This window comes from Erinaceus europaeus, chromosome 5, assembly GCF_950295315.1.
Source record: "Erinaceus europaeus chromosome 5, mEriEur2.1, whole genome shotgun sequence".
Classification (NCBI taxonomy): domain Eukaryota; kingdom Metazoa; phylum Chordata; class Mammalia; order Eulipotyphla; family Erinaceidae; genus Erinaceus; species Erinaceus europaeus.
Genome location: NC_080166.1, coordinates 47,392,549 through 47,418,500, shown reverse-complemented (window position 1 = coordinate 47,418,500; position 25,952 = coordinate 47,392,549). Strand labels below are relative to the sequence as shown.

Here is a 25,952-nt window from a genome sequence, read left to right as displayed (position 1 = left end):
TGAGGTTAAGGCAGAGATTTGTAATGAAATAATTGTACAATTTCTGTAGAACATGATAAAAGTTATAAAAATTAAATGTTTTGTTGGCACATGTTGTTAAAATTCGGAGGCCTCTAGCGGGCTGGGCTAGCTTCACGGGCGTGTAACAGAGACGCGGAGACAACGGCTGGGCAGGGAAGCTGTATTTCTTTATTCAGGAACAACGATTCATAAACTAAGACAAACTAATCACCAAACAGAGCTCTGCTGTCTCTTTGCGGCGGCACAAGCACTCTCTCTTACTCTGGAACTCTGAAACTCTCCAACTCTGGAACCCTCTGAACTCTCGCACTTTGGAACCCTCTCTCGGGGTTCCTCAGGGCGGGGCCAAGCAGGCCCGTGAAACTAACAGGACTGATCCAATTCTCTTGGCGGGGGAGAACTAGAACCCAATGTAAAGCATACAACAGGCACATGTATGCACATAAAAGAACTAAAAGTTATCTTTTGCTGCTGGATGAAATTAAAGGAACAATTTATTTGGGGCATTTCCTCAACTGAATGCATGTCATCTTCTGGACATCCACTGTAATCAGCAAACAAACATCCTTACTCTTTATAGAAATGTATATATGCTGTTCACTCCTTCCTAGCAAACCTCTTGTGTTTTGAAGATGAATGCCTATTAGTGAATTATTTTATGGCTTGTTATCTCTACTGGTAGTAGAAAAGTTAAAGCTATGAGAAAAAGATTTCCATACTGATGAAAAATTCTCAAATTTGGAGTAAAGAAAATTGTAGTATTTAGCAGAAGAAACCCTAGTTTGATGGGGGCCAGGAGATAATTCAGCTGATAATATACATACTTTACAGTGTGAGAAGCTATGGATTTTTAGCATTGCATCACATGGGCCCACTATGGACAGCATCAGGAGAATTCTGTGCATGGTAAAGTGATGCTTTAGTATCTCTCTTTCTCTCTGCCTGCCTCTTAGTGCCAATGGCACACAGTAAAATAGATAATAAGATAGATAGAGTAAGATAAAGAATAAAAATAGGATAAGATAAAATTTGGCTGAGTGGTCCAGCAGGTGGTGCAGTGGATAAAGCATTGGATTCTCAAGCACGAGGTTCTGAGTTCAATCTCTGGCAGCACACGTACCAGAGTGATGTCTGGTTCTTTGTTTCTCTCTCTCTCTCCCCTATCTTTCTCATGAATAAATGAAAAAAAAGATGAAATTCAGCATTCAGTGAAATTATGCATTTATAAGATATTCAGCTCATACCTGGTGAGAATATTTATTTGTTGGAAAAGTCGAGATGTATTTTTCCTATGCAAAAAAATGCACTATGACTTTTTATCATATATATACATATATACGTGTGTATATATATATTACTTCGAAGGGATTGAGAAATAACAATATTTTGGCACTGAATCTGTATATCTGAGGTCCCAGAGTTCCCAAGTTCAATCTCTGGATGACTATATACCAGAGATGGTATATGTGCTGGTTGAAAATAATATAAATACCTGAGTCTGGTTATGGTAAACTGCTTGAAAAGGGTAAAAAAAAAAACAATAAAATATACATGTATATATCCATCCACAGATCACAGCATAAAAGAACCAAACTTAAGAAAACAGTCAGCTAACTTAACAAATGTTACATGTCTCTTTCCCTAGAAGTATAGCGTCTCCAATCATAAAAGTAGACATTAAGGACTTGGTGAGCCTAATTAACCTAACTACAGTATTGCTTGTGAAGCTTCCTTCTTCAGGTGGGGGCCTTGAACCTAGGTTCACAGGCATAGTGTTTGTTCTCTGAGTATGCCACTACCTTAACCCCCTTACTGCAGTATTGGAGTGGAAGGAAAGCAAATTTTTAGTCTTCAGGAGGACAATCAGTAGGGAAGGGGAAGACCAAAGATCCTGCTAATACAACTCTGGTGAACAAACTGCAAATACATTTCATATATATGGAAAAATCTTTTTCCTTTTTTTGTTTTATTGCCTTGACTTGGTGCCAGTACTACAAATTCACTGCTCCTGGAGGCCATTATTTATTTTATTTTTTCTCTCTTTCTCTTTCTCTCTTTCTTCCTTCCTTCCTTTCTTTCTTTCTTTCTTTCTTTCTTTCCTTCTCTCTTTAAGATAGGACAGACAAATTGGTAGAGGACAGGAAGAAAGAAAGTAAGAGAAAGATAGACACATGCAGACCTGCACTTTTCGTGAAGGAGACGCCTTGTTAGTGGGGCAGCTCAAACCCAGGTCCTTGGGCTTGGTGACATATGCACTTAACTAGGTGCATTACTGTCCATCCCCCCCAAAATACCTTTTCCATAGTAAGCAAACATATATAAAGATTCTAAAATAAGGGGCCAGGTTGCAGTGCATCTAGTTAAGTGCACATATTCTCTTTTGGCCTTTACTGTTTTTGTGGAGAAATCTGCTGCTAATTTATGGGTTTTCCTCTGTAGGTGACTCTTGGTTTTTCTCTTGCAGCACTCAAGATTCTTTATTTATCCGTATTCCTTTTCATTCTAAATATTATGTGTCTTGGTGTCTTTAAGTCTGGGTTAATTCTGTTTGGGACACTCTGGGCTTCCTGGACCTTTATGTCTTTTATGTTGTCCATACTAGAGAAGTTCTCAGTTATTATGTCCTATAGAATGCTTTCTTACTCTCCCTTTCTTCCTTTGGCAAGCTAATAATGCGTATTTTATTTCATTTGAGGTCATCCCATGTCTCTGTTGTTGTTTTAGTATCTCTTAATCTCTTTTTGAGATCTCTTACATATTTCTTAGTTTTCTCTAATTCATCCTCAATCTTGCTAATTTTGTTTTCTGCCTCATTTATTCTATTCTCTCTCCCCTCTGTTGTTTTCTGTAGCTCAGCTATTTTGTTACCCTGTTCTGATACTGAATTAGCTTGTTCAGCTAATTGTGCTCTTAGCTCAGGTATTTCAACTTTTGGCTCTCTAATTACCTAGAGATAGTTAGAGTTTTCTTTCAGAGTCTCATTTGTTGTTTCCCCATTTCTGATGACTTTACTTTCAAATTCTTTCCTCACTCCTATGACAAATTCATCAATTAGCATTTAGATGTTGAGCTTATTCTTATGTGCTTCTACCTTTGAGGAGTTTTTAGCTGGACTTTTGTCCAGGTTCATTTCTCCAATGTTTCTTCTTGAGTTAACCATTTTATATAGTGTGTTATGAGGTATCTCTTTCTGTACTTTTCAATATACTGATCACTCTTGCCTGGATTGACTTTTTGTCTAAGTATGGTACTTAAAGAGTTCACAGTTGTGAAATAGTTGTTTCAATGTTGTCTCAATCCCTGAGTTGAAGCACAGTGGCTGTAAAACCCTCTTTTTTTTTCTTTATCTTCCCTGTAGACTATGGGAGCCTGCAGGCTTTTTAACTATAAGTAGTTTTTTTTTTTAGCTTAATCACTCACTCTTAACCTAAAGATAAAACAGGGTGGGCGAGAGACAGCACAGTGGTTATGCAAAAAGACTCCCAGACCCCGAGGGTCCAAAGACCCAGGCCCAATCAGCTTCTCTGACAACAGCAAGAGCCAAGCTGGGCAGCATTCCTTGGCCCTGTGAGTTTCTAAACAAATCCTGTTTGTACTCCATGCATTCTGAAGCAACTATTCAAGGCATCTCCAAATTCATGGGGAGAATAATGTGGAAAGGCCCCCCCTATACAACCCCACTTCCAGACCAATGGGAGTGTAAGTCTTTTCCTGAGTTGCCCAATCAGGTCTCTGCCCCCAATGTCAGCACAGGGCCTTCTGGCTGCTGCTCCAGCCTCCAAGGGACAGTAGCAGTGGAGACTCACAGTTGCATTTGGTGAGCGTTAGGGGATCCTCTCCTCCTGTCATCAGTTTTTTTGTAGGTAAAACATACTGGAGGTGGCTCCTCAACTGGCAAACTGCCAGACTATTATCCTTTGCTCCTAAGTAAGGCTTTCAGCCCCAGAAATCTCTCTTTAGGCACCTCTCTGTCCATAAGTCACAAATGTTTGCACTCACCTGTCACTTAGGGGGTTTCCAAAGTATTCTGAGTCTTGTATTGTTGCGTTCTGAGGTGATTTTCTTTGTTATTCTTAGTTGGCCAGGGAAAGAAGAGATACTCAGCTGCTGCTACTCTGTAACCCTGCCTCCAGAAAAGTGCACATGTTACCATGCTCAGGAAACAAGGTTCAAGCCTCTGGTTCCCAACTGCAGGGGAATAGCTTCACAAGTGGTGAAGCAGTTTTGCAGGTGTCTCTCTGTTTCTCTCTCCCTCTCCTTCTCAATTTATATTTGTTTTATCAAATAAAATTAATACATAAGGCTTAAAATTTTAAGATTTTAAATTAGCAGTACAGTAGAAAGTGAAGTACTGACAATTTCCAATTTCAGGCAAGATGGTAAAGGAGTTTCAGCCTACCACAAGGACTTGCCTGTTGAGACAATCTGAGTCCTTGTTTTTCAAGAAATCAATATATCATCAACCACCTACTGTCAAAAATCATTTCTGTCATTCATTTACTTAACATATTTACTAGTCAACTACTATACTCTATTAGTCATCCTTAAATTCTACTGTTCCAAACCTATACTCTAATCTTGGGTCCATTTATCTCTTTAATTTACTTTCCCATATCCACTCAGTCTACCTGTAGTTATAACCAATGTTGGTAAAGATTCCCTCATCTTCTTTCTTTCTTAAAAAAAATAATAATGAAAATGTAACCCAAACAGTCTTCAAAGTCTTATGGGAATAGTGATTTCTATTCTAGTGTTGTAATAATTGAAAATCTCCTTCTGCTTAGAATCACTTTGTTATATGTTTTTTTAATACTATGTCTAAAAATGGGTATTTTGATAACCTTTAAGTTAATTTCTTTTTTAAAGATATTTTAAAAAAATGTTTTACTATTAATTTATTTATTCCCTTTTGTTGCCCTTATTGTTTTTTTATTGTTGTAGTTATTATTGTTGTAATTATTGATGTTGTCATTGTTGGAGAGAGAAATGGAGAGAGGAGGGGAAGATAGAGAGGGGGAGAGAAAGACAGACACATGCAGACATGCTTCACCACCTGTGAAGTGACTCCCCTGCAGGTGGGGAGCCAGAGGCTCAAACTGGGATCCTCACACCAGTCCTTGTGCTCTGTGCCATGTGCGCTTAATACGCTATGCCACCACCCAACTCCCAAGTTAGTTTATTTCTTCTCTTTCTGTGTGTTATAGTTTGGACTTTGCCTTCTACTATTTCTTTTCATCATTAAGTTTGACTTTATATGAGTCTGATATTATTATATTATTATTATTGAAATTAGAGACTTAAGCCAAATTCTTTCATGTTATATGTGCTTTTTTATTTCTAGTTATCTTCCTGGATGTCATCAGAAGCTAAGCAAGTATTATCTGTTATATTTAGTTTTACTACTGTGTTAAGTAATCACAAGTTGCCTCTAGAGAAAAGGGACACACAAGGCCGCCACAGAGGAAATGAGTACATTTTCTGTCTGGGAAAAAATAAGTTTCAAATCACTTTAAAGCACATTTAGTGAGCTTAAATTTAGTAATGAAAATTGCCCTTCTTTTCTAATTACATAAATTGTAAGTATCCTTAACAATATTTTCAGTAGACCACTATTGTTTTTCCACACATCATACTTCAGAATTTTGGCTATCTCATAAATCTGTCTGCTGCAATCTACTTAGAAATATTTTTTACTTTACAAGATTATGTTATAGCCAAAGAAATGAAGGAAAATAGTACCAGCAAGATTTTCTTTTTTTATGGTCAACAAAATTAAAGTGAATTATAATGATGTGTAATAAAACCCACATTTAATAAAGGCTATTGGGTTATATTATGTAGAGAGTGGTTGTAAAAATTGTGTTATTTTATAAATATGATAGATAGAAATGATTTCAATCATTTTGGACTTTCATATTATAATACTATAAGTTGTAAATTGGACCATTATTTGACAGAGTCTAATTTATATGTTTATGGTGAAAAATAGTTGATCTCACTTCTTCGCAGTTAGGTAGGAAATATTTTTCTGTTACTGAGTCCATGCATCACTGAGACAATTAATGCCCATTTCCTGCCATCAGATGAAACTAAATTACAGGTTTCACTCACTCTGTTGACAAACTGTGGAGTCAGGTTTCTAAGGAAATTGGATGATCATGCAGTTTTGACTATGGCTTTCTTTTCTATCATTCAGTCAATTTTGGAAACGTTCCGTTTATGAAATGAACAGAGAAACACTTCAATTCTGCGTGTCTTCATGTATAAAGATATTCTATGTCTATTCTTTTCCTTGCAAATGACCCTCTCTGATTCTGCTTTGATTCTGTACCATAGTAAAGTTGTCCCTGGGTCTTTTGAGAATATTTTACCTTCTGTCCAGCCCCCAAGAAAAGATTGACTCTTTTTCTGAAATGTGCCATCACGATGGGTATAAATACATGTATTTGTAAATAAAATGTAATCACAAAGGAGAAAGAACAAAGGAGCCTTAAAAGTTGAAAAATCTTAATTGAAAATCTGGGAGGTGAGAGTTCAAGATAATCAAATGTGAAATTAATGAATCACTATTCAGCAAAGTACAGGATGAACCCGAGACAAAGAATGGAATCTGAAAGTAAAAACTTCACTGTACTCATCATAGTATTAAGAAATGTAAAGGAAGTGACCCACAACAATAAAAAACAAGCAACATTATGACAGAAATAGAATAAAGTCACAAATAAAGATCTTATTCTCCAGTGTAGTGAAGCAGTTGATACTAAAATAGAATAGTGGGATAAAATAAATGAAGTAGAATAAATCTTAGAATAGACTGTGTTTCAGTTTCTGAGGTCAAAAAACACATTCATTTTTTGAACAAATATTTATGAAGCACATATCATAAATAAAACACTAATCTAGCTTCCGAGAGACTGCATTGATCAAGCTCAACAGATTCCTATTATTGTGGGATGTATATTCCAGTACAGAGAAGTCAAAAGAATCAACTGTCTCCTCTCCTGGGTCAACTAGGAATACAAAGGAGACCAACTGAGACTGCAACAAGACAAGACTAGAACAACTTCAGGAACCCACCAAATCACTGGTGAGTGGAAACGCATGTGGCTCATGGACAGAGAGTAGCCTAGGGAGAGATTAAGTGGCTGGTAACAGTCTAGCAGTTTACCAGTTGAGACACCACCTTCAGTCTGTTTCACCAACAAAGGGACAGCTGAAGGGAGGAGAGGACTCCCCTAAGACTCACCAGATGCAACTGAGTCTCCATTACTACTGCCCTCTGGAGCAGTGACAGGGAGGCCCTGTGCTGACACCAGGGGACAGAGAACTAATCAGGGAACTGAGGAGAAGAGCTATACCTTTGTGGCCTAGCAGTGGGGCTGTACAACCCATCTCTTTGCATAACCATTGGATTATCTCTGCCACACCCTGCTTTATCTCTTGGTCAGGAGTCAGTGATTAAGCTAAGAAACCTACTTATAGCTTAAAAGCCCTCAGGCTCCCATAGCCTACAGGGAAGAAAAAGAACAAAAGAGAGAGAAGAAAGAATAAACTATTCTAAAGATCCCTGTTACTATTAAGAGTAATTCAGATGGATGAAATATATTGGGTAGTATACTGGAAAATCTCTGGGTAGCTATTTTAGAAGGGATGGTAAGATTTCTGAAGAAGTGATAATTTTCAATCTGAGACAGGAACAGAAAGAAGAAAACAATCTCATATGCATGAGTATCTAATGTAAAGGACCTAAAACTAGAACTATTTTGTTCTGCTGGAAGAATATAACCGTAACTAAAAAAAAATGTAACTATAACCACTACCGGAATCTACTGATACTCTACTTTGTAGATGGAGATGTCTTCTTTATATGCCAAATAGTGAGCTCAGTGCTGGCACTACGAATCCATTGCTCCTGGTGGCCACCCCCCCCCCATTTTATTGGACAGGACAGAGAGAAATTGAAAGAGGAGGGAGAGTTAGAGAGGGAGAAAGAACGACACCTGCAGATCTGCTGTACCAATTGTGAAGCATACCCCTTGCAGGTAGGGAGCGGGGACTCAAACCTGGATCCTTGTTAGGGTCCTTGTAGTGGTCCTTTCACTCCATACTATGTGCACTTAATAGAGTGCACCACAGCTAGACCTCCACCACAATTATTTTCTATTATCACCATAGCTGTTGGCTGATTAATAAGATAATAACAATTATGCTACTATGAACTATGTGGTGTGTATCTTCTACTTGCTAAGTACTTTATACGTAGTACCTCATTTTACCCTCAAGTATTATCTTTCTACTTTTTAAAAAAAAAATTCATATATTTATTTATTTTCCCTTTTGTTGCCCTTGTTGTTTTTATTGTTGTTGTCATTATTATTATTGTTGTTATTGATGTCATCTTTGGATAGGACAGAGAGAAAAGGAGAGAGGAGGGGAGACAGAGAGGGGGAGAGAAAGATAGACACCTGCAGACCTGCTTCACCACTTGTAAAGTGACTCCTCCCTGTAGGTGGGGAGCCAGGGGCTCAAAGCAGGATCCTCACACCTGTCCTTGCACTTCGCACCACATGCTCTTAACTGGCTGTGCTACCATCCGACCTCCCTATCTTCCCACTTTTACAAATGAAGAGCCACCTAAGGTTAAAAAAGATAATCTGCCTAAGATCACATAGCATAGTTACCACATTTCAAAGTTTGTTATTGTCCCACCATACTGTACCATTTACCATAGAGCTATATAGAAGGACAGGACAATATATGAAATGAAGACATGAAAAGCTGCAATATAACTGACTGAATTTTATCCACAGACTTAGCTTATTAAGTGATCACTGTGCATATTTCAAAATAACAGGCTTAAGTGACTAAAATCCACAGTGAATTTATTGAATTTCTTGCTAAAACAACACTTAAGTTTGGAGTGTTACTTTTAACATGTGAGAGAAGGATAGTGTTATATATCTTTTAATGATTTAAAAAATATGTTAGAGTGAAAAAGTTTAATTCTAACCAAGAAAAAAATATATAGTTGGTAAAGCAAAATAAAATTTAAAAAAATGTGTGGGGCCCAGGCAGTAGCGCACTGGGTTAAGGGCACATAGTAAAGTGCAAGGACATTTGCAAGGATCTCAGTTCAAATTCCAGGTTGCCTACCTGCAGAGAAGTTGTTTCACAACTTATGAAATAGCTTTGTACGTGTCTGTCTTCCCCTCCCAATTTCTCTCTGTCTTGTCCAAAAAGTGAAATTAAATGCAGCACTCATGGGGGCAATTTAGCCATACCAATCATGAGGAAATTGAAATTAATTATTCAGTAGAAAACGTTTCCTAATACTGTTCTACATCAGAGACTAAAAGTGGAACAGTAAACCCCCCCCCCCAGGACCTCTTCCAAATATATCTTCCATTGTCTACTTTCTCCCATGCTACTCCTTCCTCACACAGCTGCATAGAGCCACCAAGATGAATGCTATGTGGGTTGGGGTGGGGGCCAGAGATGGGACTACTGTACCATAACCAACACAGAGAAAGATGGGGGACAGTGAGGCAGGAGGGGGTTACACTGTGTCTCTTCTAAACTGAAAACTGATTCATTCCCAGTATACAGATAAGAATGGGCTTCTGTATGTGATATAATTATTTTCTACTATGTGTTCACAGCACTGTGAGTGTCCTTTACCATTGTGGGAGAAAAAAAAAAAAAGCCATAGAAATGCTCTAAAAGAGGTAAACTAACTGAATTAATGTAACTTATTTATATTTAATTTACTTTTTCTTTTTAGAAATGCAGGAGAGTAAAGTGGGTTACTTACCAAATAGCCTACATTTCCTTTCCCTTCCTTTTAATTATCCATGGAGTTAAAAAGTACCTACTAGTTATGTAAATACATAAGATGTATTTAATTGTTACATAAGTGACTGTTTGAATAAGCTGGCATGCATCTGATGTAAGTCATGTTCATTTTGTTATTGTTAGTCAGTATGACAACTAAAACTGTCCTAAAAGCCTTCACTAAGTATGGTATCATGGCAGATTATGTGTCAGAGTACAAGGGATATAGGAAATTTTCTCTAACACGAAGGGAAAAAACACTGATTTGTTAGTTCTGAGAAGATAGTTTTTTAAAAAAATATTTATTTATTTATTCCCTTTTGTTGTCCTTGTTGTTTGTTCTGGTTGTAGTTATTACTGTTGTCATCGTTGTTGCATGGGACAGAGAGAAATGGAGAGAGTAGGGGAAGACAGAGAAAGGGAGAGAAAGACACCTGCAGACCTGCTTCACTGCCTGTGAAGCAATTCTCCTGCAGGTGGGGATCCAGGGGCTCGAACGGGGATTCTTATACGGGTCCTTGAGCTTTGCGCCAAGTGCACTTAACCCACTGAGCTTAACCCACTGCGCTACCACCGGACTCCCCTGAGAAGATAGTTTTTCTTTGTTTTGATCCCTGGGGAAATTTGGCAAATAAATAAAGTTGACTTTGCTGGACACTAGAAGCATAAGTGTCCTTCAAAGAGACTATCTATAGCAACGCTTCCTGTTGTTACTAGAAAGTTGAGAGCAGGAAATCTAGAAGGTATGGAAGGGAAAAATAAGAAAAGAAAAATATGATTCGAGAATAAAAAGATGGAGTGAGTGATAAAGACCATGAGAAGGAAGAGATTACAAAAGTGACTAAAAAAAAATTAAACAAACAAAAAAACTATCGTACTTTAAATAAGTGGTCCCAACCTGGTGTTCCTGGAACTAGTGCCTAGGACTTCTGAGACTTAGGGTGCTCTGTGTTTTTGTTTCTTCTAAACAACTGATCATTTATCAGGAATACATGAATAACCAGACTTCAGATAGTGTACGTGCTTCATGGGTGGTTTGTCTTAACTTTTCCTCAAACATTCCTACTATACTATCCAAAAACAGGCTAAAAATACTTGGATATTCCCCAAGGAGGCCAAGGGCAAAAGGATTTGCAAAGCCCTGAGGAAAAATAGCCAACAGTTTGATGGCCTAGTTCTAAAGAGTGATGAAGTCAGCTTAGTGTGATTTCAGGGTGATCTAAAGGCTCCTTCTCTTACCTCCCTCTCCTCCTCAAGCACCTATTTGTTCGCTGAGGCCTGAAATTGATTTTTCAAGGGACTGAGTTTTTCATTTCATAGTAAGAAATGTTTTTAAATGCATATTCCCTCTCTCGGGAGAAATAAAAGATTGACTTCAAGTTACCATTTGCAAGCAGGTTGCTCCTTTCCCTGAGAATGCTTATGTTAGAGAATAGGTATGTTCCATTCTAAGGTTAACTCAAATTGGCCACTATGCAGGTTTATGTGGTGGCTCCATTGCTGACTAGATGTGACTAAGGAGAGTATCTATGAATTGACCTTGCCAGTATCCCCAGTCTTATCTCTGATTAGCAGTACTCAGCCTCACCTGCTTCTCAATGCTCACCTACGTCCTATCACACATAAGGTATTTTGACCTACATCACAGAACCTGAAAATACAGTTCTTCCTAATTGCTCCCTTTGTCTGGAAAAGAAAATCCATCTGATCACATATACATTCCTATCACCTGGCCAGTCCCATACACTCCTTGTATCAGACCTTAGATGATACACTCACGAAAGATATGTCTCTGATATCTGATTACTGTAAAAAATGGCGACTAATCCCTAGCACTGCAAAAACGGTATCATCTGTTTTCCATCTACACCATGCCTTGGCCTCGCGTGAGCTTAATGTGCAGCTTGGCGATACGAGAATCCGGCATGAAGCCCAGCCAGTCTATCTTGGCGTTACTCTCGATCGCACTCTGTCATTTCACGAACATCTCATAAAAACTGCAGCAAAGGTGGGCGTGAGGAATCACATCATTGCAAGACTGGCCAGCTCCTCATGGGGCGCGAGCGCTTCCACACTACGATCATCATCTCTGGCATTATGCTATTCCACTGCAGAATACTGTGCCCCAGTATGGTTCCGTAGCCCCCATGGCTGCCAGTTCTTAGCAACATCGCCCCGCCAGATATTCGTCGGGATGCGGCATCGTCTAAGTTCATTTCCCAAGTCTATGCTCGACCGGACCTGCCAATATACGCGGATATCTTCACCCACCCTGTCCAACGCTTGAGGTCTCGTCATCCAATCTGGTCCCCTATGCCTACACTGAACTTCTCTGTTCCAGACTCTTGGAAACAGAGTTGGCAGTCAGCTGAGGTGAAGAACAAACACCTCATCACAGACCCCTGCAAGCGTCAACCCGGCTTTGACCTAGCTCGTTATGATTGGGCCCTCCTCAATTGCTTTCGAACAGGCCATGGCCGGTGCGCCGCTATGTTCCATCACTGGGGAGCCAGAGACGACCCGAACTGCTCCTGCGGCTCCAGACAGACTATGACCCACATAGTCAACGACTGCCACCTCTCCAGATTCAAAGGAGGTCTCAAAACTTTACATCAGGCTCAGCCTGACGCTGTTGACTGGCTACGGAAGAAGGGCAAACACTAGAAGAAGAAGATGATGATAATTCCTGCAGGTAGTTTTCCCTGGCTTCCCAAGACCAAGTTAATGTCCACCCAGTGTGTCTCTCAGTACTATCATGCACAGGTTATGGTCTATATTACATCTGAGGGGTAATTGTCTATCTGTTGTGCTCTATATAACTCCTCTGAATATGATCATCTTATATTCCCAGTGTTATACAGAGCCTGAAGCTTGAGTAAAGGCTTAGTTAACAGTACTGAGTAATTGGATTAATTCATTTCATTTTGTATCTGTTGTCTATAGTTGGAGGGGAGACATGTCCTAAGATGACGAACTGAATTCATGCAATGCATTTTCTTCCTACTGAAAATCCACAATAAACAGAATCAAAGGTATTATTAAAAGAATAAATCTGTAGTAGTTCTTATATTTACCAAGGTGTGGTAACTGTTGCATGAAACACCACGATATCTCAATGGATTCGAGCAAGAATTCATGGTTCCCTCGTGTCATATCCCAGTGCCAGAACTGACTTAGAGTGGAAGGTGTTGCTCTTTCCATTCTGTACATCCACTCAATGACCAAGTGGAGAAAGAGCATGAGGGGGCCATGGGGAGAGTTTGGGGAATCTATTTGGAAGAAGCATGTATCATTTCTGCTCAGAATCTATTGACCCTAACTCTGTTCCATGGTACTTCCTGAGTTGGAAAATAAAACAAAATAAAATAAAACAGAGGTTGAGAAATACAGAAAAAAGAACTCTTCCATACACTAAAAAATCAAGGAAGGACTTCAGTAAGCCATTAATTTTAGGAGACTGTGAAAGCTAGACAATTGATATTGGTAGTTATAAATTAGCAGAGGAAACCAAAACTGGTAAGAAAATCAAGAATTAACAAAAAAATTTCATGCAGGGGAAAAATTACTACTGAAATACAATCAATTCCATAAATGTTTTCCACTGAGAGTCAACAAATAAAAGTAACAGGAAGAATTTCTGGAATTGTCAGGAAAATTAACATTTGAAATTTCATTCAAAAAAAGGCTGGGCTATTCCACAATGAGACAAGAACCATCACTGCTAGCCTTGTGTGTTAGGACTGGGCAACAAAGCAGAAGAAGGTGTGAACTAACTCCAAACCTCCTTAACATCAGCAACAGGGGAAAGAATGAAGAGAGAAAGAAAGAAAGGAGAAAGAAAGAAAGAAAGAAAGAAAGAAAGAAAGAAAGAAAGAAAGAAAGAAAGAAAGAGGAAGGAAGGGGGAAGGAAGGAAGGAAGGAAGGAGGGAGGAGGAAGAAGAAGGAAGAAAGGAAGGGAGGGAGGGAGGGAGATAAAGAAGATATTTTCTTAGGCAAAATTGTTTAGTATATTTTAGTGGATTAAGAATTCCAAACAGGAAACTCAGAGCAGGTATGTGACAAAAAAAAATAAAACAAAATAAGTAAAAATTAACTTTAAAAGTTCCTGTATATCTTCTTGAAGATGGGGAGCACACAGAAAACATGCTTTAGACACCCATTCTAGCCACAGATCCTTACCCTTCTGCACAGTTACCAAGAATAAAAAGAAAAGATTCTCAAAGACAAACATAAATAGACATCCAGGAATCACCACATTTAAAAAGAAAAACCAGCACCCCAAAGAGGAGAAACCAAGTTAGTTCTTTACACTATCAAACTAATGTTTGAAGAACTACATGAAACTTTTAAAATCTTGTATAACTAGTATTCTCATAAGAGATTTATGATTCTGTCATACTCATAAAAATAATTGACTAAATAAGAAGGAAGACTTCGTTGGGAATAAAAAAAATATCACCAATGAAATAAAAACTCAGTCAATAGAGAGATAGTGCTCTGCTTGTCGTTTACATTTCTGTATGGCTTGTAGAGTGAGTCACTCTTTTTGTCCTACACTACCTTTTTATGGATATTTATTTAGCAAAGGCCTTGAGAAATACAGACAGAGTTTCCAGGCATGCTTATGATTGATCCTTACAAAAATGCTCCTAAGGGACAAAGAATAGACATCCATGCCAGATTCAGGATCCATAAGCTCAGTATCTTTGATTCATTTATTTCAGATCTTCTTCCAGTATTCATGAAACTGATGGTAGAGTTACCAGTGAACTAGCATGTCAAGACAAGGTATCCTGCTGAAATTTAACTCTCAAAGTTATATAAAATGTGGGAGGCTGTTAAGAAACGTAAATGATAAGTCAGAAAACCCATAACAAAAAGGAAATCTAAAGTAACTGAGAGGCTAGAGAAAAGGGCATAATAAAGAAAAGTAGAGCCAAGGGATAGCTAATTTGGTAGAATATAAATTTAACTATACACAGGAACATAGGTTCAAGCCCTGGTACCACACAGAAGCACTATGCATGCTACCAGGAAAACTTCATAATAGTGTAACAGTACTATGATGACTTTGCTTTCTCTGTTTCTCTCTCTCTCTCTCTCTCTTCCTGTCTGTATTTGAAAATAAATAGAAAACTTCCTTCAATATAAGGAAAGAAATACTTAAATTGAAGGAGCCAGGCAGTAGTGCAGTGGGTTAAGTACACATGGCACGAAGCGAAAGGGCCGGCGTAGGGATCCCAGTTTGAGCCCCCGGTTCCCTACCTGTATAGGTGGGGGTCACTTAACAAGTAGTGAAGCAGGTGTTTATCTCTTCCTCTCTGCCTTCTCTCTGTCCTATCCGAAAACAGCAATGACAGTAATAATAACAAACAAGAAGGGCAACAAAACGGAAAAAATGGCCTCCAGGAGCAATGAATTCATAGTGCAGGCACCAAGCCCCAGCGATAACCCTGGAGGCAAAAAAAAAAAAAAGAAAGAAAGAAAGAAAAGAAGAAAGGAAGAAAGAAAGACTTAAATAATTGAGAAAGAAAAAAAAACTACAACATTTCAACTACCTTGTTTAATAGTTACAAAGGAAAAAGGAAAATGCATATGTTCAATTTAATGGTTAATGCTGTCGCAAACCACTGCACCTAAGCAATAAATAATACTGAGTTAACATTACTAATGGAACAGATGGACACATGAACTTTTTGACATAATGCTCGAAGGATACTACTTAACTTTTATAATATTCTTGCCAAAAATTTTTTTTCTGAATCTAAACACCAAATCTAGATTGGGAAACAGTCTACAAAATAACTGGTCTGGGCCTATGGGATAATTCACCCAGCAGGATTGCTGCCCGGATTCAAACCCCTATACCCTATGGGGGTGTCACAGCAGTAGGAAAAGTTCTGATGCTATGGTACCTCTTCCTGTCTCCCTTTTGTCCCTATCTATCTGAAGTAAAAAGAGTGGAAAAGTTGACCTGGGGGACGGTGAAATTGTACATGTGCTTGTCCTATCACTGCAAACAAATAAATACGTTTGAAAAATTGACCTGGATTCTTCATTCAGAATTATTGATGACATGAAAGGGTTAAAAAAAGACCAGACTTCTGTTCCAGATTAAAGGAGAATGAGGAAGCATGATCGTTAAATGCAAAGCCTCATCTCTAGTTAAACCCCATAACTTATAAAAAGATAAAGGGTATTATTGGGGCAGTTGTAGAATTTTTTAATATAGGTTGTATTTAATATTTTTGTCATCACCAGGACTTCATCACCACAGGCTGGGTTTTTTTGTTAGGCAGGAAGAGGGCAACAGAGACAGAGAGAGGGACAAAGAGAAAGAGAAAGGAAGAAAGAAACCATAGAAGTGAAAACTCCCACCAATATAGTGGGGGCTGGGCTCCAAATGGGGTTGCATGCGTATCTGATATTTCTATTGGGGTGTCAGAAAATTAATCCAGGACCATATGCATGCATTATACCACAAAGCCTCCACCCCAACGCAATTTTAATCTATATATGGTTTTAAGATTTGCTTATTTCATGAGCAGGAGATAGACACCAGAGTATCATGCTTGCAAACCTGGTGCTAGGGATAGAAACTGTAGCCTCATACATGCAAAACTTATACTCTACCTGCTAAGCCACCTTCCTAGAACTTACTTTGTTCTTGAAAGGGAGAGAGTGGGGGGGTGGGGGTGGAGGTGGGGTGGGAACAAAGCACAATTCCACCATTCATAGAGTTTCCATGGTTTTGGCCATTGTGCTCCCATGTAGTGCCAGGGACTAAATTCAAAGCCTCACAACATATTTGGCCATCTTCCAGCCCCTAGAATACATTTTAAATAGTAATTTAATATCAAACTATGCAAATTATATTTAATTAAAGTTATTTTGGGGATATAACAGTGGATTGTGGCTATGTACAAAAACCTCTGTTATTTTTAAGAGCTATATAAGTATTTAGAATAAAATGTCTGCAATTTATTCTTAACTAGTTTGCTAAAGAAAATACATGTGAAACATGTGTATGTGTTTTATATATTAAAAAATAAAAGATCAGTGAGATTACAGCTAAATATTAAAAACCAGTCCAACTAAAACATATGAGTATTGACTATATATTCTTGCAAGCTTCTTGTAGGTTTGAAATTTTTCAGAGCAATAGATTGGAGAAAATATATCGCAAATACCAATCAAGAACATTAACAGAAGATATCTGGAGCACAAAACGTAACACTCATTTAATTTAATTAGTTTTCTAAAGAACATACATGTGAGACATGTGTATGTGTTTTTTTAATTTTATTTATTTATTTTTATTTAATAAAGGAGACATTAACAAAACTGTAGGATAAGAGGGGTACAGTTCCATACAATTCCTACCACCTGATCTCCATTTCCCATCCCCTCCCCTGATAGCTTTCCCATTCTCTATCCCTCTGGGAGCATGGACCCAGGGTCATTGTGGGTTGCAGAAGGTGGAAGGTCTGTAATTGCTTCCCCGCTGAACATGGGCGTTGACTGGTCAACCCATACTCCCAGTCTGCCTCTCTCTTTCCCTAGTAGGGTGGGTCTCTGGGGAAGCGGAGCTCCAGGACACATTGATGGGGTCGTCTGTCCAGGGAAGTCTGGTCGGCTTCGTGCTGGCAACCGGAACCTGGTGGCTGAAAAGAGAGTTAATATACAAAGCCAGACAAATTGTTGAACAACCATGGACCTACAGACAGGAATAGTGCAGATGAAGTGTTGGGGGGTACTCTCTGCAGGCTCTTGTGTACTTGAGCTTTCAGGTATATATTTTTTCCCTAGTTTATGCTGTATCTCAGGGAGCCTGGACTATATCCAGGTTTGGGGACTTTATTGGGGAGTGGACCACCTGGAATGGAATTAGAGAATACTATGAAAGGAAAGGTCTCACCTGAGTGATGAAGCTGAAGGGTTGTCATTCCATACCTGAAGTCTTTGGACATAGTCTGAAGTGAGGCATGCTGGGGTGGCACTCGTTGCGTTATGTGTGTGTTTTATATATTAAAACATAAAAGATCAGTGAGAATACAGCTAAATATTAAAAACTGGTTCAACAAGAACATATGAGTATTGAGTATATATTCTTGCAAGCTTCTTGTAGGTTTGACATTTTTCAAAGTAATAAATTGGAGAAAATATATTGCAAATACCAATCAAGAACATTAACAGAAGATATCTGGAGCACAGAACGTAACACCCATTTAATTTCATATAAATTTATGACTGAACCTATTGGGAGAGTTGTTTTTGGAATGTATTGACTGACTCACTTGAAACCGTGCATTATAAATACAAGTCTCAGTAGACTGGCAGTGCATTACAGTGGAAGACTTCGCATACAAGGCACTTTAGTTGATAACACTTTACAGTCCAAGAAGAGTATGGTTGTGGTTGCAGTTTTTCTTCATAAAATATACACAAAGGAGGAGCTTGGAGACCCAATAAAATATAAAGCATATCTACCATCCCTTCTCTATGGCTTCCCACAGGATGAGAGAGACAAAAGGCAGAATCACAGAGAAAGACAGTAATTTCAGCTGTCCCTTCCTGGTCCCCTTAACTAGACTTTGCATCTGAAAACCAAAAAGAAGATTCACAAGCTGAATCTTCCCTCCCATACTAACCTGATCTGACTCACTAAGAGTAGGTTGCAAAGCACTGATACCTCGTCAAAGACAGGGGCTTTCTTCTTAACTTGATTTCTAGGTTACATTAACCTCTTCTATCTTTTCAAGAATGTTGTGAAAACAACACACACACACAAACAAACAAACACACACACACACACACACACACACACACGTGTGTGTGTGTGTGTGTGTATAAAATTTGTGTTTATGTGTTATGTAAGATAAGCCAGAACTAGAAGGATGAATATGGGATGACCTCACTCATAGACAGAAGGTAAAAAGTAACAACAGAAAGGAAAACAAGAAGCAGAACTTGAACTGGAGTTGGTGTATTGCACCAAAGTAAAAGACTCTGGGATCAGGGGCAAGGTTCAGGTCCTAGAACATGATGGCAAAGGAAGACCTAGTGGGGGTGAATTGAATTGTTATATGGAAAACTGAGAAATGTTACACATATAGAAACTACTGTATTTTCCTGTTGACTGTAAACCATTAATCCCCCCAATAAAGAAAAATTAAAAAATAAAATTTGTGTCTATGCAACCTGAGAGGTAGAACACTAATATCAAAGGACAAGGTCCCAAGCTGAAATTAATAAACCAGTGAGGCTCTGGTTCTTTCTCTCTTTCTCTCCTTAATAAATGAATCTTTAGGGGCTGGGTGGTGGCATACTTGTTATAATGTATAAGTTATAATGTACAGGCTCAAGCCACAGGTCCCCAGTTGGAATAGAAACGCCTTATGAGGGAGCTGGGCGGTAGCTCAGCCGGTTAAGCTCACATGGCGCAAAGTGCAAGGACCTGCCTAAGGATCCCTATTCAAGCCCCCGGCTCCCCACCTGCAGAGGAGTCACTTCACAGGTGGTGTAGCAGGTCTGCAGGTGTCTATCTTTCTCTCCCCCTCTCTGTCTTCCCCTCCTCTCTCCATTTCTCTCTGTCCTATCCAACAGTGATGACAACAATAATAACTACAACAATAAAACAAGGACAACAAAAGGGAATAAATAAATAAATTTTTTTTAAAAAGCCTTATGAGTGGAGAAGCAGTACTGCTGACTGGCATCTTTCTCTCTGCCTCTTTATCCCACTCTTCCCTTTCAATTTCTCTCTGTTGCTATCTGAAAACATAAATAAAATACAAAAAATAAATAAATGGATGAATGAATCTTTGAAGAAATAGAATGCATTTATGAATTTTGAACCTCTCTCTCTCTCTCTCCCTTCCTCCGTCCCTTAGGAAAGGAGCCTGGTGGGGGAACCAAGAGCTTGGATTGCAAAATTGAAGAGAGTGCTGAAACACCTGCTCTAGAGGACGCCTCGTCATCCCCTGTAGAAATTCAGCAACATTCCTGGCAGGTTTCCACAGACATTGAGAACACTGAGAGGTAAGTGGGAAGTTACCCTAAATAGACTACCAGTCTTCCTCCAAAGAATACGCTGAGGGGCTACTGAAAGTCAAGATTTTCTTCTTCAGATTCAGAAACAGAGCTCTCAGAGAGAACTGAAAAGAGAAAAGGTAAGAAGTCCAAACCTGGGAGTCAAGCAGTAGCGCGGCGGGGTAAGTGCAGGCGGCTCAAAGCCTAAGGAGGGGTGTAAGGATCCCGGTTCAAGCCCCTGGCTCCCCACCTGCAGGGGAGTTGCTTCATAAGCAGTGAAGCAGGTCTGCAGATGTCTGTCTTTCTCTCCCCCCACTGTCTTCCCTTCCTCCCTCGATTTCTGCCAGTCCTATCTAACAACAGCAACAGGTATAACAACAATAATAACCATAACAATAAAACAACAAGGGCAACAAAAGGGAATAAATAAATAAATATTAAAAAAAGAAAAGAACTCCAAACCCTATGGCAGAACAGTGGCAAATTCTCCAGAAGACATAGGCTCCCAGGCCCTTGCTTATCCCACTCCAACACACTGTGTCTCCATGGAAATGAAAACAGCATGCTTCCTTGGGAAGAGACAAAGTTAGATCCACATACCATCATACCTCACCCACTGGGCTGGGTCCCAAAATATCCAGTTGTTTATGGGAGTAGGATCCAAAATTATGAGATGATGCTTTCATTAAATTACTGGTTTTGGGGTGTGTGGAATGACTGCTGAGCTGTCAGTCAGAGGCTGATCATTCTGTCCAGTTCCCAAGCAGCTATTCTGCAGCTTCTTTTTTTTCTGCCACAATGTATCTTATGACCCCTTAGGGGTCAAAGCAAATTGATGCATTTTCTTAACAAGCAGCAACTTACTTCTAAAGAAGGCGTTTCTTCCTGAGAATGAAAGGTTTCTACAGTGATTCTTTTCACCTGAGAAAGGGGAACAATCCTAAGTGCCATGTCACTTCTACTTGCTGCCATTCTGTGAGGCAAAAGGGCAGGGCCATTGTTTATTGGCCTTCCCATTGGTCTCTTATCCTTTGCTACTAGATGTCCCCAGAACCTGGCAAAAAACAGCTGAGTGAACACTGGGCAATTCCACCAAGTGGTGTGTGTGTGTGTGTGTGTGTGTGTAGGGGGGAGTTTGAGTCACTGACAAGATAATAAGCATTTTAATTTATTTTTTATTTTTAGAAAAGTAGCACATAACAACATTTATAGCCATTGTGCTTCTGGTTTCAGATTGTAATATAATGCTCAAGCTAATCACTGAATTTCTGTGTTTATAGAAAAATTGAGGCATGCAGTGATTATGTGCTATTAATAAACTTGGATGTGTGTATAAGCTTGGAAATTCAACAGTTCAAACAATAAAGCTTTTGGCACAGTTTGATAGAGCCATTAACTAATGATGAGGAAGGGAATTATCTTAATTAATAAAATAGAAAATGCTTTGCTCTATTCCTGGTAAGAAATAATCTGCCAGACTGCCATGGTCAGAACAGAATCCATCAGCCAAACCATGTTCTTTGTTAGAAGACTTGCACAGCAGCTATAGGCGAGCTTTTACACTTACAAGAAAACAAACTGTGGCTGGCAACGAAAACAGAAGAGTCCACAAAGTTTCACTTCGGACTAAAATGCGAGACCCAGTCAGAGGAGGTGGGAATGCCTGGAAAGTCAGGCATACCTAGTTTGACTTCCTTAGCTCCCCCTGACACTTCAGCAAAACCATGAATGGTGAACTGGACTGCATGTGCAAACCACAGGAAAAGTTTTTACAAACATTGTTGTCTGGGCCTCACTTTAAACCAACCAAATCAGGTTCCCATAAGGTAGAAATTAAGCAGAAAGTGAGTATCCAGTGCAGCAGCCAGAGTTGAGTAGTGGTACCTTCATGTAGACCTTGCCTCAGTCAAGAATATGTTGCATTCTTAGTCCTTTTTCATCTTCTACCTGATTGCTTCTCAAATTTATTATCTGATCTGGAAATGTTTCTATGAAAGCAAAATGTGTTCCTTGCACTGTTATTATTTATTATTGTTATTTTATTTATTTATTTATTTATTTTTTGTTTACCAGAGCACTGCTCTGTTCTGGCTGATGTTGGTGCAGGGAATTAAACCTGGGACTTTGGAGCCTAGGGCATGAGTCTCTCTGCATAACCTATCTACCGCTGCTCTCCTTAGATTTCTAAATATTGGGCTAGTCTTCTTTTGTTCCCCACACCCCGGCCAAAGCCACAGTCTCTCTGTAAAAAGACCTTTTTATTGTGGGATGTATATCTGTATGCACTGCAGCACAGATGCACTTTGACACCTGTGGGTAAGTTTTGTGAAGCTTACTAGTCTCCAAGACTGCTTTCTGCTTCTTTTTGAATAAGTGTTTCCTGAGATAGAGTTCCCTCTCACATATTTTCACTCTTAAGAAGGCAACCCCCATGTGAAGTCTCCAGCCTTCCCAAAGACAAAACAGTTGTTGTTGTTGTTGTTTGAAAGAAACTGAGAGGCTTTATACCTAAAACTAAATAATGACTTTTCCATTAAATGGAGTAGAATAAGTTAGGAAGTAAAATTCTCTCAGTTTTAAGATGATCTGCCAGGGGGTTGGGAGATGGCTTACCTGGTGCAGTGAACACTTTAATGTGCACAACAGCCCAGGTGCAAGTCCATAGCCACCACATAGCCATGCAAAAGGGAAACTTCAGGAGTTGTGGAGCAATGTTATGGTGTCTCTCCTTCTCTGTCACTCTCTCTGTCTTTCGCCCTGTATTTGGAAAAAAAAAAAAAAATTCCACCAGGGATAGTAAAAGTATGCAAACACAAAGCTTCTTCAAAGTTGTAACAAAGCTTCTTCAAAGTTGTAGTGATACAATATGAAATCTACCACTAATGCCCTGGGGTTTAAAGAGTATCAACTCCAGTGTTCACCCACCTGAATGTGTGGAGGAATCACTGTTCCAAGAATTTGAAAAGAAACTTCACAAGATGGCTTTCTGTGCTGCAAGCAATTCTGTGTGGTTTTATGAATACATATACTTTGAGATGAGGGTGGGTATAAGGCATGTGCAAAGGCATATGTACATGCCAGTAGCTATCTGAGGGCTCATCTGCGCTAGTACCTCTCTCTTTCTCTTATTCTTACTCATATGCATTTGTCAGGGAAAGATGCTAGAATTCAAGGAGACTAAAGCTGAGGTGGATGGAGGAGAAAGGAATTTATTTCGCACAGACTGAGAGTTCAGATCACTCAGAACTCCGGCCTGGGATGAGTGTGTTAACATTATCTTTATACCATGACATGGAAGCAAGCTAAGTTAGCAGTGTGAGCACTTACCACGGTTAAGTATAGGGAATCTTATTTTTCGGGACCAGGAATGAGGGAGTAGGTAGGCTTACTGGAATCCCCCTCCAGTTAAAATTTTCTAAATTCTTTCGAGTTTCTCTTTCACATTATGAGGTGTTCTTCTCTAAAGGTCTTAGAAAATGCTATCACCTCCCATCATTTTTAATAGATATCGACTCTTACAAATACTTAATACATGTGTTAATACTAAATTCCAAACATGGAGATGAGACTTAGAAGACTTAGAACTAAGCAGGGAGCCAGGTGGTGGTGTACTTGGTTAAGCGCACACACTATAGAGCACAAGAACCAAGCATGTAAAAGTGAGTGAACACCACCACAGTAGTTGGTAGACCAGAAAGCCTCCACAGCACAAGTCCTTAGCCCAGCTTTGCCCAGGATACCTTCTTTATTTGTGTTCTGTGTCCTTTACTTCCTGTTGGAAATCTGAATCACTGCCCTCATTACCAGAGACTCTTCTTTGATCTCAGTCAGACCCAACTTGAGACAGAATGAGAACTCCTATAGCAGAGTGCCCTGTAGAAATGCTTGCCATTGTAGTTCTCATTCCTTCCAGAGCCAGTCCATCTCAGATGTCTCTTATAAAAGCAAAATTAATTCAATATTTGCCTATGGGAAACTAGAGCTGGTATGAGGCACAAACTTTTTGTCCTTCAGTTGTCACATGAAAAAAGACTGTTGATATTGCATTTCAGAAATGTGCAGCTGATTATTATTTTCTTTTTATCAATTTTGCAGAGACATGCGAGAAATGAAAAACCTTTTAAGCAAACTCAGGGAAACTATGCCTTTACCATTGAAAAATCAAGGTGAGTCGTGTCATTTTCCTCTGAGATAGATGATGTTTTTGAAAGAACCTTGGAACTTGTTTCTTAAGAAATTTAAGCCAGATTTTACACAAGGCAGAGGAAGCATTAATCATACACTGCTCTTTCTTCAAGAAAATTTGGTAATGAAAATGGAATCCCTCCAGTGAAGAGTTTTGCTCTATAAAGAACTGAGATATACTCAGATTTTAAAACACTGGCTCTGTCAGTGAAAAGCATTTATTCATTTCCCATATTGTAGAGAGCACACTTCCAAGTTCAGCACATACAGAAAGACCAAAAACTTAGTCCTTATTTTTAAGAAGTTTACAACCTAGTAAAGGACACTTCGACAGGAATATTCCTACCATCTGGATGTTTAGTTATCAAAAAATAAGTGGTAATAATTAACATATACTGAGAATTAAATGTACCACCCAATTCCCATATGAGTGGTGAGATGGGGTTGGGAGGAGAGGGGTTCCAATCACCAAACAATTACCAGACATGAACTGGATACAGAATTCTGACACTCCCTAGAGACAGAAGCAAATCCTACAAGTTAAGGACTCTCTCTCTCACAAGGCTTCCCATTCCTCCCACTGCCAAGCACAACTTCTATTTGTTACTTGTATCTCTCTGACTAAATACATTTAGATTGGAGGCTCCACTGACCAGGACCTTGGGTTCAATTAATTTGCTAGAGCAATTGACAGAAAATCTAAGACATATTTTACTGACTAGATAGCAAGCTTATTATAAAACAATATAACCCAGGAACAGCCAGATGTAATAGATGCACAGGGCAGTGTGCCCTTCACATCTCCACATGCTCACCACAAAAAAATTCTCTGAACCCTTATCATTTGGGGGATTTTATGGAGGCTTCACTACATAGGCATCCTTGATTAAATCATTAGCCACTTTTGATTCAACTCAATCTTCATCCCTGCACCTCTTTCTGGAGGCTGGGGGTGGGACAGGAAAGTTCTAACCCTCTAATCAAGTTAGTTCCCCAGGTAACCAGCCCTTCCCTGAGGAGACTTCCAAAAGATGTCTCATTAACATAACAAAGACTTCATTCTCTTGTCACTTAGGGAATTCCAAGGGTTGTGGAAGCTCTGCACCAGAATGAAATAGTGCCTAGAAAATATAAAAACCTTTATAAGCATCTTGTTAATCATTATTAAATCACTAATAAAAAAAGAACTAACTAATAAAAACCTTTATAAGCATCTTAGTTCATCTAGTCACCATCAACTATACATATCACAAAATATGCGATGCTAAGAAAGATTCATTTATTAAAATGAAATATCAAACCAAGCAAGCCCATGGTAACATACAGAGGATGGGAGCTAGGCCCACATCTGACCTCCCTATTCTGTGTTTCTCTCACTCCCCCAAGCCCCATTAAATAGGTCCATGGGTCCAGCCATTTGGCCTGCTAGTTCACATGATGAAAAAGGTGTTCCTTTGTTATTCAGCCGGGATATGCAGCTCAGGCCTCTACTATTCAGAAGCTGTGGCTGGTTTATATTGGTTTTGTAAATGTCTGACTTCCTGTATTGTTTTAAATTTGCTTATAATATTTTCCTGACAATTTCTTCGCTTCCTTAAAATGTAGAAGTGCAAATTAAAGTCTTTCTTCCTCATAATAATTTTTTTTCTTTCTTGCTGTTGTTATAAGAACAGGTTAAAGATGACAGATATCTTATTGTGAATAACAGCATATCAGGTACTATCCTAAATATTTTAAAAGTATAACCTATATCAACTTATTTAATTTTAATAACACCTCTGAAGAAAATGCTGCTAATGTTTCGCAGTTTATAGGAAACTGAGGCAGAGAGGTTAACTGGGTCTGGGTCACACAGACTGCAACAGCCAGTCCAGTCGAGGCAT

The 25,952-nt window shown here is 39.0% G+C and overlaps 1 protein-coding gene across 1 annotated transcript in view; it reads left to right on the top strand.

The window, feature by feature from the left end:
• Positions 1-25,952, top strand: part of RGS7BP (regulator of G protein signaling 7 binding protein) — a 127,201-nt gene that overhangs the window by 85,859 nt on the left and 15,390 nt on the right. The window contains exons 4-5 of the mRNA XM_007534132.3: positions 19,746-19,893; positions 23,980-24,050. Coding sequence (XP_007534194.1) covers positions 19,746-19,893; positions 23,980-24,050 — 219 coding nt within the window. The remainder of the gene's footprint in view (positions 1-19,745; positions 19,894-23,979; positions 24,051-25,952) is intronic.